A 13,923-nucleotide genomic window follows, 5' to 3' on the forward strand; every position below is an offset into this window, starting at 1 on the left:
TTTTGTTTTGTTCTCTCTCCGCATTCGTCACTAATCACGCAACGCCGCGCGTCCTACGTCATCCTCCGGAACTGCTTCAGTGTATGACAGTCAGCGGAAGTGAGAGAAAAGGATGTATTACATTTGAAATATGGATATTTTTCTTACAAAAACACATGGATTCGCTACAGGGGGCCTTTATTCCCCCGGAGCCGTCTGCGGCACATTTTATTATGAATGCGTGAGCTTTATTTGATGACTTGTGGACTGTTCAACTGCAACACCTGCTGACTGCAATGATAGAGCTCGGAATAGCCAGGACAATTTTTAATATAACTCCGACTGGATTCGTCTGAAAGAAGAAAGTCATATACACCTAGGATGCCTTGAGGGTGAGTAAAACACAAGCTAATTTTCATTTTTGGGTGAACTAACCCTTTAACACTCCGGTAACTGGAATTTAAGTCATGTAAACAACAAATATCAATGAATTAGCACTCAAATCTCATTTATCTATCTATCTATGTATCACACATCAATGTTGATGAACACCATCTATACATTTATACACTATACTAAATATTAGAGATTATTTAAAGGGACAGTTCACTAAAAATGTTAGGCAGAGAGGTAGCATCAGCCTGCATTGATTTACATTGCATATCAAATAATTGATTTTAATCAATCTTTATTTTAATGAACCTATATTGATTCTTAAGTTCCAACATCAATCATTTAGTCTATGCTGTTTTCATTTGATGCAGGATCAAAACAAAGCTTTGTGCTTTACTTATGATATGAAACAGTCTCAGCTTTCAAATTCTGTCCATTTTATCACAAAATTCAAGTTATAAATGTCATATTTGATTCTCTTTAATGTGGCAACACGGAGGACATCTCTTCCTCTTTAATACTAGTTACAGCATGAAATAAACATGAATGAACATCAGAAGGTGTGTTGAAAGAAATGGTACCAAAATCCATATTATGTCTCATGTAATTGCTTAATCAGTGTTTCAACCACGAAAAGATGTCAATAAAACAGCTTGTAAATAATATCAAGTACCATTTACCTCAGAAAAGCCATTTAATTACCTTAACTTGTTTGTTAGGTAGAAAAAATAACTCTAGAGAGAAGCGTTCTGCTAAATATATGCAGCATATTACATATTTTTACTTAACCTGTAAGGGAGGTCTTATTTAATATGTTAGAAAAACCAAGTGGTGTAGAAACATAAGTATATCACTAATAAACTGACATAAAAACTACCTTATGTGCATTTTAAATGTTTGGATACAACTCTTTATTTGAGTTCTGACAGTTACATCTAAAAACAAATAGCAAATGAATCTGGATTCCTATACAGTTTACAACGCTAATAGAGATTTTTACCTTGAGAAAAATTGACATGTTCTGTATCTGATATAAATCCAAACGAATCGATTTTTGAATCAAATCGAATCAAGATCTGAATCGACTAGAGAAATATCTGTGAATACACGCATATATTTTACGTATAATTTTTGCGTCATTCTGCCAACATTGGTTTTTAAGAGTGAGTACACGATTATAAGGTCAACTATCCCTTTAAATCACCAATAAAGTGACATTTTCAAATGGTAAACGAGGACCATCCGAGTCACGTTTTATTCAGCCGACACATTTGCGATAAAATCAATCACATCAACTATGCAGCTTGATAACGCTGGTTTAATCCTTCACCGATCCCTGCATGCACCTGCATAGGCTGTGTCCAAAGTCCTAGTGACCTGCCAGACTGCATATTTTCAGCATCATAAGCTCGTTCGATTCGAACATCTAGTGTTTTCTGTCTGAACGGCGGTTTCAAACTTTTAAATTCGAACATCCAGCAGTTTTTAGAATCACACACGCATTAAATTCGCCGGTTTAAAGATGATGCCCGCCAGCTCGCGACTTTTTGATACACAGCCGTTGAAATGGATGGGAGGTCATTCATTAAACTAGCGCTAAAGCTAACGAGCACTGTCACCTCGGTTACAGCAGAGCCGCCGATTATTAATGCTGTGACCGAGTCTCATACGGTTTAGCCGTAGTAAAAACCCACCTGCAGGTGCTCCTGGAAGCGGATAGGCAGGATTTGAGCCATGGTTTAGGCTTTCTGTTCTCAATCCTCCCGGCCGGACTCCTCGCAAAATTTCTGCCTAGCTTCAGCGAGCGACGACCTCCTCTCCGCGGACACCCCCGAGTCAAAACAGATCAAATGCAGGTCTGTTGGCTTGATTAGACAGAGAAAGCGAGTGTCGTGTTTTCGTCGTGTCAAGCCAAACCGCCAGATGGTTGTTTTTTTTCCTCCCCTCTCTGCACGGATGGGACTCGCTCAGACCCGCAATGGCGGCGGAAACAGCTCAGACTGACAATCCGGAAGCAGCGGCGCGGACTTTGCGGCGGAAGGACATTCGCGATTTCAGCGATTTTGATAATCAAGCGGGCGATGCGCGACGCTCTGATTTGGTGTATGTGAGCGTTCGGGCGGTTAATATTTTAGATTTGATTTATAAGCGCAGGTATGAGTAGTCTAGTCGGCATGAAATAATTCGTTTAATTTTTGCCACATCATTCAGTTCTTCATATTCTATGTACGTCAGTTCCGGCTGCGCTCTGGTGGTGGTTCGTTCGTGAACGAATCGTTGTTTTTGAATGAATCTTGAGTCATTCACCGAATGGTTTTCTGAGCGCAGGCTACATTTTAAATGCAGGTTGTGAATGAGCATAATATAATTGGTTGGATATGTATGGGGAATTTGGCTATTGAAAAAACAACATTTTAACTCCGTCCATTTGAAATTATTTGAATAAAGATGAGATAATTTTGCAGAAGGGGATAAAATGTTTCAATCTTCTATGTTTTTCAATAAATTATTCTGAAAGAGAGAACAGCACTGAAGAACCTGAGCTGAACATCTCCTCAGTAAATGAAATTAGTCAACATACTGGGCGTTTCGTAGGGCTGGGAGTGACACACCAAACCAATGGTTGGCCAATCGGCCTAGTTTTGGTGGTGTGTTCCGCTCCCTTGGAACTAGTCGGACCCAGTCTGTGGCTTTTGGGGCAACTGAGCCCATCAGTAAGAGAGACCAGTCTGACTGGTGCACAAGAAAAAAAACTAATATGATGAAATTATTTCCCCTTATTTTTCACCTCCAGTTCTTTACTTTCTGGCCCAAAGGCCTGACTAAGACAGTGCCATTAGCAACTTATCAGCAGTGTTGGGGAAAGTTACTTTTAAAAGTAATGCATTACAATATTGCGTTACTTCCTAAAAAAGTAACTAATTGTGTTACTTAGTTACTTTTTATTGAAAGTAATGCGTTACGTTACTTTTTAAATCTGGGCAGGGCTTGGCTTGTTTGCTTTTAATATAAAAAGTTCTATTTCTGGGAAATGTAAAAGCCCTTTCACACCAAAAGCCTCAGGCTGAAGGAAAAGTAAATTCACGTCTGTACAGTAGAACGCAGAAGAAGAAAGTTCAACTCTTCAGCAATAAAAAAAGTAGAAGAAATGTTAGTTTATCTTGTGTAATTTTTGCTTATTAGTATGGTTGAATTGGATCATCGAAGGTCAGCAGAAAATTTGTTAATAAAATGGGATTAAATACATAAAGGATATTTGTATTATTTAACATATTTAATCATTGCAGCTTTGCGTCATATTCTGAGTTGCTTTTAACTGTTTTTAATTGAGGAAAACTAAATCTGTTTTTTTTTTGTGAGTGAGATGAATTAAAGCATGTTCACATTTATTCTAGAACTAAAGTAACATCTTACTCCCGATTTCTCTCAACATGGGCACAGGAGAGCTTTCAATCAATAAATGTGGAAAAAAAGTAACTGGCGTTACTTATTTGAAAAAGTAACTCAGATATTTTCTTGTAAATTAAAAAGTAATGTTACTTTACTAGTTACTTGAAAAAAGTAATCTGATTACGTAACTCGCGTTACTTGTAATGCGTTACCCCCAACACTGCTTATCAGACATATTTGAAGAAGCAAATACATCTGTGGTTAGCAAGAAAATAGTATATAGCACTGATCTGTTTATAGTTTGTATATCTACAGTCCTATTTCCAGGTTTCCCTTTTTTTAATGATATACTGTCACCTTCTAGTATGGAGAGTTATTTTTTCTCACGCTGAACAGAATGTATGTGCAAGTTAGCCATTGGCCATAATCTATGTGGTGTGTTCAAGTGCACATTTTTGTCCCAGGCACATGCGGAACAAGGCGACAACACGGACAGCTTTTGTCAGTGCTAGTTCTTTGATGTCAGCTTTGGTGTGTCTTGGCCTTTAAAGGGATTATTCGCCCAAAAATGAAAATTGTGTCATCATTTACTCGCCCTCAAGTCATCCCAATCCTCTATGAGTTTCTTTCTTCTGTTGAGCACAAAAGAAGATATTTAGAAAAATGTTGGTAACTAACCAGTTGACAGTAGCCATTGACTTCCATAGTATGGAAAAAAAAAAATACTATGGCTACAATGGTTTAAACAAAAAAAAGTCAATGGCTACCAGCAACTGTTTTGGCCTTTTGTGTTCAACAGAAGAAGAAAAAATTCATATAGGTTTTGAACAGCTTGAGGGTGAATAAATGATGACAATTTTCATTTTTGGGTGAATTATCCCTTTAAGAAATCAGTTGAGTGAAAGACTCAATGACTCATCACCTTATTGGTAACATGTAGAAAGGGCCACTGAACTAATCTCAACTAATCTTATTATTAGTGAACCAATTGAGTTAAAGATTTAATTGGGATGAATCAAAAATTCCCCTTGAATGTGCTGGATGCAGGACTGTTTTAAAATCAGTCATGTTTTTTCCCACACTTTAAAGATGTAATAAAAAACACTCAGTATCAAAAAGTAAAAAAAAAAAAAATTATTAACATAAAAGATATAAAATGTGTTTATTACATATTGTGACTCGAGCCATATTCAAAATCCACAGGGACCAGAGTGCTATGGCAGTAAAAGGAGATTATGTTCTGAAATCTGAGATTATAAAGTCTTTCAAATTTGTATTCAGCAGCTGCAGAATCTGTGGTGAATATTTGATCCTCTCATGTGCCCTTTCTTTGTAGCCGATGCTGTTTTCGCTCCAAGTAGCGAGCGCGAGCTTCTGTGATTGAGCTTTCATCATTTCGCTTTTCCAGCTTCTTTGCCGCATCCCCTGTGGCTTCGGTTTCAACACAAAAAAATGTCACAAAAATATGACACAACTTGACTACATCAAAATGCTCAGCCTCTTCAAACGCACCTGCTTGTCTTTTTGCTGCCTCCTTCTTCTCCCACTGCGCCATCTCTTCATCAGTTACTTCTTCCCTAGCGACACTACTCAGCTCATAGACGTCAATTTCATGCAGCTTCGGCAACAGGTCCTTCACCCACTCGTAACGGATGGGACAAACTGTTCTCACGTACACCCGTGAGGTGACCAACACGTCATGGAAGATGATCCAATCCAGATGCAATTCTTCACCAAAGAGCTGAATAAAAGAAGTTGCATTGGGTGTTTGGTTAAAACAATCATACAAAAATTAAAACTTAAAAATTAAATAATGACAAAAAAAATTCATTTTTGGAGGAACTTTTGGATGGCTTTTACTTAGTTACTTTTTATTGAAAGTAATGCGTTACGTTACTTTTTAAATCTGGGCAGGGCTTGGCTTGTTTGCTTTTAATATAAAAAGTTCTATTTCTGGGAAATGTAAAAGCCCTTTCACACCAAAAGCCTCAGGCTGAAGGAAAAGTAAATTCACGTCTGTACAGTAGAACGCAGAAGAAGAAAGTTCAACTCTTCAGCAATAAAAAAAGTAGAAGAAATGTTAGTTTATCTTGTGTAATTTTTGCTTATTAGTATGGTTGAATTGGATCATCGAAGGTCAGCAGAAAAGACACTGGTTAATAAAATGGGATTAAATACATAAATTATATTTATACTAGTTACTTGAAAAAAGTAATCTGATTACGTAACTCGCGTTACTTGTAATGCGTTACCCCCAACACTGCTTATCAGACATATTTGAAGAAGCAAATACATCTGTGGTTAGCAAGAAAATAGTATATAGCACTGATCTGTTTATAGTTTGTATATCTACAGTCCTATTTCCAGGTTTCCCTTTTTTTAATGATATACTGTCACCTTCTAGTATGGAGAGTTATTTTTTCTCACGCTGAACAGAATGTATGTGCAAGTTAGCCATTGGCCATAATCTATGTGGTGTGTTCAAGTGCACATTTTTGTCCCAGGCACATGCGGAACAAGGCGACAACACGGACAGCTTTTGTCAGTGCTAGTTCTTTGATGTCAGCTTTGGTGTGTCTTGGCCTTTAAAGGGATTATTCGCCCAAAAATGAAAATTGTGTCATCATTTACTCGCCCTCAAGTCATCCCAATCCTCTATGAGTTTCTTTCTTCTGTTGAGCACAAAAGAAGATATTTAGAAAAATGTTGGTAACTAACCAGTTGACAGTAGCCATTGACTTCCATAGTATGGAAAAAAAAAAATACTATGGCTACAATGGTTTAAACAAAAAAAAGTCAATGGCTACCAGCAACTGTTTTGGCCTTTTGTGTTCAACAGAAGAAGAAAAAATTCATATAGGTTTTGAACAGCTTGAGGGTGAATAAATGATGACAATTTTCATTTTTGGGTGAATTATCCCTTTAAGAAATCAGTTGAGTGAAAGACTCAATGACTCATCACCTTATTGGTAACATGTAGAAAGGGCCACTGAACTAATCTCAACTAATCTTATTATTAGTGAACCAATTGAGTTAAAGATTTAATTGGGATGAATCAAAAATTCCCCTTGAATGTGCTGGATGCAGGACTGTTTTAAAATCAGTCATGTTTTTTCCCACACTTTAAAGATGTAATAAAAAACACTCAGTATCAAAAAGTAAAAAAAAAAAAAATTATTAACATAAAAGATATAAAATGTGTTTATTACATATTGTGACTCGAGCCATATTCAAAATCCACAGGGACCAGAGTGCTATGGCAGTAAAAGGAGATTATGTTCTGAAATCTGAGATTATAAAGTCTTTCAAATTTGTATTCAGCAGCTGCAGAATCTGTGGTGAATATTTGATCCTCTCATGTGCCCTTTCTTTGTAGCCGATGCTGTTTTCGCTCCAAGTAGCGAGCGCGAGCTTCTGTGATTGAGCTTTCATCATTTCGCTTTTCCAGCTTCTTTGCCGCATCCCCTGTGGCTTCGGTTTCAACACAAAAAAATGTCACAAAAATATGACACAACTTGACTACATCAAAATGCTCAGCCTCTTCAAACGCACCTGCTTGTCTTTTTGCTGCCTCCTTCTTCTCCCACTGCGCCATCTCTTCATCAGTTACTTCTTCCCTAGCGACACTACTCAGCTCATAGACGTCAATTTCATGCAGCTTCGGCAACAGGTCCTTCACCCACTCGTAACGGATGGGACAAACTGTTCTCACGTACACCCGTGAGGTGACCAACACGTCATGGAAGATGATCCAATCCAGATGCAATTCTTCACCAAAGAGCTGAATAAAAGAAGTTGCATTGGGTGTTTGGTTAAAACAATCATACAAAAATTAAAACTTAAAAATTAAATAATGACAAAAAAAATTCATTTTTGGAGGAACTTTTGGATGGCTTTAATTCCTTACACATGATGAGGGGTGAATGAGAACGCTGGACCCATGTCCATCCATGGTGCAGAAAGATTTCCCAATAGATCTGAGGAAAACAGAACCGCTTTAATACTGGCTTTAATAAATACATTTTCTGTAATGAAATAACAGCGTGGCGCTCACCTCCTGGCTACATTGGTGAAATAACCCAGGCAAAGGCACTGCCGCAGCAGTTCACTCCGACTGCAGTCAAACGTCTCATGTGGAAAGTCGTTCTGCTACATAAACAGTCAAGAACAAGTCGTACGAATTCAACTAATAACAGTAAAAGCAAATACAGTTGTAGAGAAACTCTAACCTGCTTTAGGCGTAGAAGAATCTCTCTCAGTTGAGTCTCAACGCTGAAGGCTGACTTCACTGCTCGCCAGTGGATCCAGTGCTCTTTGCACCAGGCAGATGGATGGTCACTATTAGAAGAACCAAAGTAAGAATGAATACCAACATTTCACATGATTTCCATAAAGAGTTCTGGATTTATTTAGTAATGTGGTCAGTCTTTATGGTCTACCTTGCTCTGCACTTCTCAAACACACTGAGCAGCATGATAAAATCATTGGAGCCGCCAGCACAAGCTGCTATCTCTTTGTGTCTGATCTCTGCTTCCTTTTGTCCTTCTGGTTTACCTAAAAACAAAAGCAACATTTTATTTATCTAATATATTAGACTTAATGGGAAAGGACATTTAATTTTACTGTAAAATATTGTTAAAATATGAATATTGTGGGAAAAAGCATGAATTACCATATAACGTATAGTGAAAATCTACATATAAAGTATACATTATAATGTTGTAATGCCCAATTTCATTTAAAACAATTTTAGGTTTGTCTTTTATTTCTCATTTACTCACACAATGTAGTAGAGAATATTTTACAATGGGCCATTTATCGGGTTTCAGGCTATAATATAAAAATAATTTTAAGAATTTTAATATCAGTGCATCTCTAATGTTTTTAACTCAGTTTTTTGTCATGTGAGTTAATATAAGTTTGTATATTATAGTTTATATATATAGTTATAGTTACTGTATATAGTAGTATATTAAGTTTGTAATATAAGTTTAATATTAGTTTGTATTATAATTAACAGAACATTTTTGTTTTTACCATTACATTAACAGGATTTGTTTATATAATTTTTAACAGGATGAACTCCGTTAACACCGATTATGTGACATGAAGTAACTACCTTAAAGTTGCAATGAAACAGAAGTAGCGACATATAATTTTTTTTCGTATTGTGACACATCAAGTGTAACAGACTGTCGTAAAAGAAGAAAAATGTAGGGCAGGGACTTGGCTGTATTCATCAGTTGTTGATTAGATTTTGAGATGTGGGCAGTGCACTGCACTCATATACAGTCGATTTTAAGAAAGGTGTGAAGTTTTAAGCCTTCTACACACTGCACGATTTTTGGCTGTCCAAGACGAAAGATTGGCATCGTGAAACAATTGTGGCGATTTCTGTGATCGTGGCTTCTAAACAGTGGTCTTATGTCGTACAGTGAGAGGTTCAAAGACAAGGATAGCCTTTCTGACAGTGTCAGAGAAATTCAGCATGATCATCGCACAGTGTGTTTGCTACTACGACCCACGTTTACTGACCAGCCAATAAAAATGCAACATGAAATAGCACGTTGATCAACGCGACATGGTGCCTAAACTTAAAACTGCTCGCCTCAAACTCTTTTCCCTTCCTATTTCGCAGCTTCCTCTTTTTTTTCAGCACACATAAAAAGTACAACTGCCAAACTGTGATTCGTCATGCTCTTTTTGTTTACCACTCGCGCATGCTGATGACGTTTTATTCTTCAATAGTAACTTGCGTCGTAGCCTACGAGTCACTAGGTGTCATTATCGTATAGTCTGCATACAAGTCGTACCCAAGTTTATTAGATCCATGTCGCACAGTGTGATTTGTAATGCTCTTATAAGGTTGCTGAAATCATGCAGTGTGTAGAAGGCTTAAGGTCTCTGCACACTAAGTCCGAATTTTTCGTCCGAAATTTTCGCACGTTGAAAAATAAATACGACCTCACGTTGTGTCAATCACTTTTACACACTGCCTCTGAAACTTTCATCCGTCATAAAAAAATTCGGACCAGGTTCTATTTTCTGCGTTTTCGCATCCGCTACAAGCATTTTGATAGGAAAGGATGACCAATACGAAAAAAACGGAAAAACGCATATGAAAATTTCGGACTCAGTGTGCAAGGACCTTTAAGAGGACTAAATGATTGGAGAAGTCCTGCATACAACACCAGAGAGAACTCTCTCATTTCAGCAAAAGATCGAGTTCTGATATTACAGGAGGTCAAAAAAATGTAAAAATTAAAACACTAATATTTATTTCCTGCCGACTTTAAGTGATAGACATGTGTGACAACAAACAGAAATGATTACCTGGTCGAATGAAGATGTTCTCTACTGAGAGCATCGCGGCCACAGGCAGCATTACGTCTTCACACCCGAGAGCGGCAGCTTTGAGCAAAGCACGAGTAAGATTAGGAGGCAGAGGAAACTCCACCATCAACCTCCCCAGCCTGGTCACGTCACCCCTCCTGCAACAAAAAGCCCATATTAGCACATTAATTAAGATCACAGAACTGACACAGTGAACAGTACACACTATGTGCCATTATTGATATGTAATGTGAATATCAGCAGGACCGGGGGCAAAATGAGCTTCTGGAAAAATGCAGCTGGCAGTATTCTACAGTATTCTCAGCTGTTTTCTTACATAACAGGCAACAGTTTGTGGAACGCATATCACTCACCTGTCAATAGCATCATACTGATACAGCTGTTTCAGAGCGGTCAGGATAAACCGTTCCTCTGGACTGTCCAGGTAAGGAAATCTGAATATACCATAATTGAAAAAAAAAAAAAGTGTTCAAATTGAAATTATTAACAAACCGATTAAACAATCCAAAAATAACAATGCAGACCGGCAATACCTAATCACATCATGGATACCGAGACATTTCAGTGTGAGAATGACAGATGTTAGACTGGTCCGCTGAATCTCTGGAATGGTGTACTCAAGCATGCATGTGTCGCAGAAGTCTTTACTGTAAATCCTGAAGCATTTTCCTGCAGAGGTTCGTCCAGCCCTGCCTGCTCTCTGCTGAGCCTCGCTCCTGTGTGGAAACATCATCAGAACTTTTATTAAAATAGAATAAAAGAGGAAACAAAATTGTTTTCTATTGTTTGCATAAACTAGTTAATTTCTCACTAAACAGCATAGCATAGGTAGCATAACACACTCATTTTGATCACAATATTCATGGCTACAAAAATGTAAAAATATATATGAATAAAACAATTCAACAAATAATAAAAGGTATATACACAAATTATTACAAAAAAATTATATATATATATATATATATATATATATATATATATATTATAGAAAACATTATACGTAAAAAATAATTTAATAATATTAATAATAAAATAATAAATAAATTCTAAATTTTCACAGGTCACTTACTTTGATATAGGTACCACTTCCAAAATATCCAAACCAACATTTGAGTTGTGATTCAGTTGTTTCACAAATCCACTGTCAACGATATAGCTACAACACAGCAAAAAAAAAAAAAAAAAGTTACACTACAAGAGTTCCTCTGAGAATAACTACATCATTTTTGATATCTGCCATTTTACTTATTGAGGAATTGATGCTTGTTTAATATTGTACGACTTGTTTCTACCTGATTCCATCAATTGTGAGTGATGTTGCAGCGATATTCGTCGCAACCACACACTTTCTCACACCTTTTGGTGCAGGCTGGAATATTTGCCTTTGCTGATCTGTAAAAAACATTAAAAATCTTAAAACATGTATTGATCACTTTGTGATTATGCACACAATTTCACTCTTTTAGGGCTTTTAAGACAAATCTAAAGACAGGCTGACCTGTTGGCATGGATCCATATAAAGGCAGGATAAGAAGCCCTTCAACAGTTTGGTCATGGACATCATAACGGTAGTCTAAGATCTCAGCCTTCTCAAAGAGCAAATCACAGGCTTTCTCGATTTCAGACTGTCCTGTTTAAAACACAAGCACAGAGCTATAAGCTAAAGAGGAATATTGGAAATAAAAGTATATTTATTTACCACTGAAAATCTGTTGACTACTGTTAAACAAACTAAATCCAGTAAGATTTTTCTGTCAGTAAAAAGTCTCTTATGCTTACCAAGGCTGTATTTATTTGATCAAAATACAGTAAAAACAGTAATGTTGTGAAATATGATTACAATATAAAATAACTTTCTATTTGAATATATTTTAAAATGTAATTTAGTCCTGTGATGCAAAGCTGAATTTTCAGCTTTATTACTCCAGTCTTCAGTGTCACATGATCTTCAGAAATCATTCTAATATGCTGATTTGCTGCTCAAGAAACATTTCTTATTATCCTCAACGCTGAAAACAGTTGCGCTGCTTAATATTTTTATGGAAAGCATGATTCATTTTTTGCAAGATTCTTTGATGTATAGAAAATTTAAAAGAACAGCATTTACTTGAATTATTTTGTAACATAATACATGTCTTTACTGTCACTTTTGATCATATAATATGCCTGTGCTGAATAAAAGTATTAATTTCTTTAAAAAAAAATCTTGCTGACCCCAAACATTTGAAAAGTGGTGTACTCCACTGAACTTACCAGTCAGGAAGACCAAAATATCACCGGCTGCTTCATTTGTGTGCACATCTAAAGTCACCTTTACCACCTATGGATAACAAACAGAACATATTTACTGTCTGTGAACAGTCTTAGAGGTTTCAAACATGTTTCCCTGCAAACAGACTATTTGTAGTAAAGTTTGTAATAATGTATATTGTCCCAACACACCTCTTTGACGTAGACAGAACTATCTTTGTCTTTTGGGCCAATAAGATTACAGAATTTCTCCTTGACCGGATATGTACGTCCAGGAATCGTGAATACAGGACAGTTCTCATAAAAAGAGCTGAGCTTTTCTGTTTCTAATGTTGCTGACATCACAACCACTTTGAAGGGGGTTTTACGACCATGGGACCTTTTTGACAGAGTTTTCTTGAGTAACCCAAACAAAACATCCTGCAAAACAAACAATTTTATTAAAGATTTAGTGAAATATCTGCATACAAAAAAAATTAAAAATACCACAGTATTACCTAGGTGTTTTTTTAGAGCTGGGAAAATAAATCGATGCATCGCGAATCGAGAAATGATTCCGCATCGATTCTGAGATTTTCCGAATGCATAGCGATTCTTTCTCCAGTCGATTCTGGGAGTAGTTTTGAACAGCAGATGGCGCTGCACTCTTTAGAAACAGCTGTACTCTGCTAGTTTCCAAATCCTTACACACACTTGAACCTAAAATTATCATTCATAAAATTCGAAAATGTTGAAGCGACTTACAAGGGTGTTCACAGTGGGCTGTGCTTACATTAATCTGGCGTCAAAAAAGCATTCTGAGCCGAGGTGAAATTACAGGCTGTGTCCGAAATCGCCCCCTATACCCTTAAATAGGGCACTATTTGAGGGAACAGCCATTTTTAGTGGTGTCCGAAACCATAGTGGACGTTCTCGAGTGCACTCATTCAATCCCACAATGCACTGCAAAAACGAGTGTACAACTGGTGCACGCTCAACGGCTAGAGAATGCCCATAATGCACCGTGAGAGTCACGCGCCGAATGAATCCCCGCATCTCGCCAGAAGATGGCGCCCGCAGCTGAATAATCAATCCATTCATTTTTACAAAGCGCTCATCCATGGCGTACAGCATAATGTACAACGCGGGTATAAATTCATCGTAAATTGATTATTAAATTGTTTGATTAGGGTTTATACATAATTATATACTCCTTGAACAGGAGTTCAAGATAAATCCTTTAATCTTACTACTGGAGCTGCTAGTTTGCTAGTTTCAAATGATTAATAAACAGCAAGCACAAACTATGCAAAAGCGGCATTCCTTCCAGTGCACTCGGTGTCCGAATTCACTACTCGTTTTCATTCACTCCTTCTAGTGAACTGAATTAGTGACCTAATGTAGGGAATAGTGAATGAGGGTATAGGGGGCGATTTCGGACAAAGCACAGTATGTAGAAAAGAGTATGCCAAAAGTCCCCGGATGGTTTACTATTTCAGGCCGATTTTTGAAGTGTGGATCCGCGCACACTCTAATGCAGGGGTGTCCAACCCTGCTCTCATGGGTAAAATTGCC

General features: G+C 37.1%; 3 protein-coding genes across 8 annotated transcripts in view; all 3 read right to left on the reverse strand.

Moving 5' to 3' along the window:
- LOC107659923 (clathrin heavy chain 1) overlaps positions 1-2,633 on the reverse strand; it is a 30,228-nt gene extending 27,595 nt beyond the window's left edge. For all 4 annotated transcript variants that reach the window (XM_016449031.1, XM_016449033.1, XM_016449032.1 and 1 more), the window contains exon 1: positions 2,067-2,633. In XM_016449031.1, coding sequence (XP_016304517.1) covers positions 2,067-2,108 — 42 coding nt within the window. In that variant the 5' untranslated portion in view covers positions 2,109-2,633. The remainder of the gene's footprint in view (positions 1-2,066) is intronic.
- Positions 2,634-4,916: 2,283 nt separating this feature from the next.
- On the reverse strand, positions 4,917-6,990 carry LOC107659909 (probable ATP-dependent RNA helicase DHX40). The gene is made up of 3 exons (XM_016449011.1): positions 6,982-6,990; positions 5,275-5,503; positions 4,917-5,193 (listed from the first exon to the last, which is right to left on the reverse strand). The coding sequence occupies exons 1-3, from the start codon at positions 6,988-6,990 to the stop codon at positions 5,078-5,080; spliced, it is 354 nt and encodes a 117-aa protein (XP_016304497.1). The 3' UTR covers positions 4,917-5,077.
- Positions 6,948-13,923, reverse strand: part of dhx40 (DEAH (Asp-Glu-Ala-His) box polypeptide 40) — an 11,361-nt gene continuing 4,385 nt past the window's right edge. Inside the window, exons 4-17 of one of the 3 annotated variants that reach the window (XM_016449037.1) lie at positions 12,562-12,789; positions 12,373-12,439; positions 11,618-11,749; positions 11,412-11,511; positions 11,189-11,275; positions 10,650-10,832; positions 10,470-10,550; positions 10,096-10,253; positions 8,202-8,316; positions 7,992-8,100; positions 7,817-7,908; positions 7,670-7,739; positions 7,316-7,543; positions 6,948-7,237 (exon numbers count right to left, since the gene is read on the reverse strand). In XM_016449037.1, coding sequence (XP_016304523.1) covers positions 7,118-7,237; positions 7,316-7,543; positions 7,670-7,739; positions 7,817-7,908; positions 7,992-8,100; positions 8,202-8,316; positions 10,096-10,253; positions 10,470-10,550; positions 10,650-10,832; positions 11,189-11,275; positions 11,412-11,511; positions 11,618-11,749; positions 12,373-12,439; positions 12,562-12,789 — 1,770 coding nt within the window. In that variant the 3' untranslated portion in view covers positions 6,948-7,117. Of the gene's footprint in view, positions 7,238-7,314; positions 7,544-7,669; positions 7,740-7,816; positions 7,912-7,991; positions 8,101-8,201; positions 8,317-10,095; positions 10,254-10,469; positions 10,551-10,649; positions 10,833-11,188; positions 11,276-11,411; positions 11,512-11,617; positions 11,750-12,372; positions 12,440-12,561; positions 12,790-13,923 lie in introns of all 3 variants that reach the window. The other 2 variants (XM_016449035.1, XM_016449034.1) reach the window with 2 other exon arrangements.

The sequence above is a fragment of the Sinocyclocheilus anshuiensis genome, unplaced genomic scaffold, assembly GCF_001515605.1.
Source record: "Sinocyclocheilus anshuiensis isolate Anshui unplaced genomic scaffold, SAMN03320099.WGS_v1.1 scaffold1241, whole genome shotgun sequence".
In the NCBI taxonomy this organism is placed as follows: Eukaryota; Metazoa; Chordata; class Actinopteri; order Cypriniformes; family Cyprinidae; genus Sinocyclocheilus; species Sinocyclocheilus anshuiensis.

Bases quoted from the DNA above. Each gene is read 5' to 3' on its own strand.
- LOC107659909 (XM_016449011.1), bottom strand. The intron at 5,194-5,274 runs GTGCGTTTGAAG...TTGAAACCGAAG, and splicing joins GGCAGCAAAAAGACAAGCAG to CCACAGGGGATGCGGCAAAG.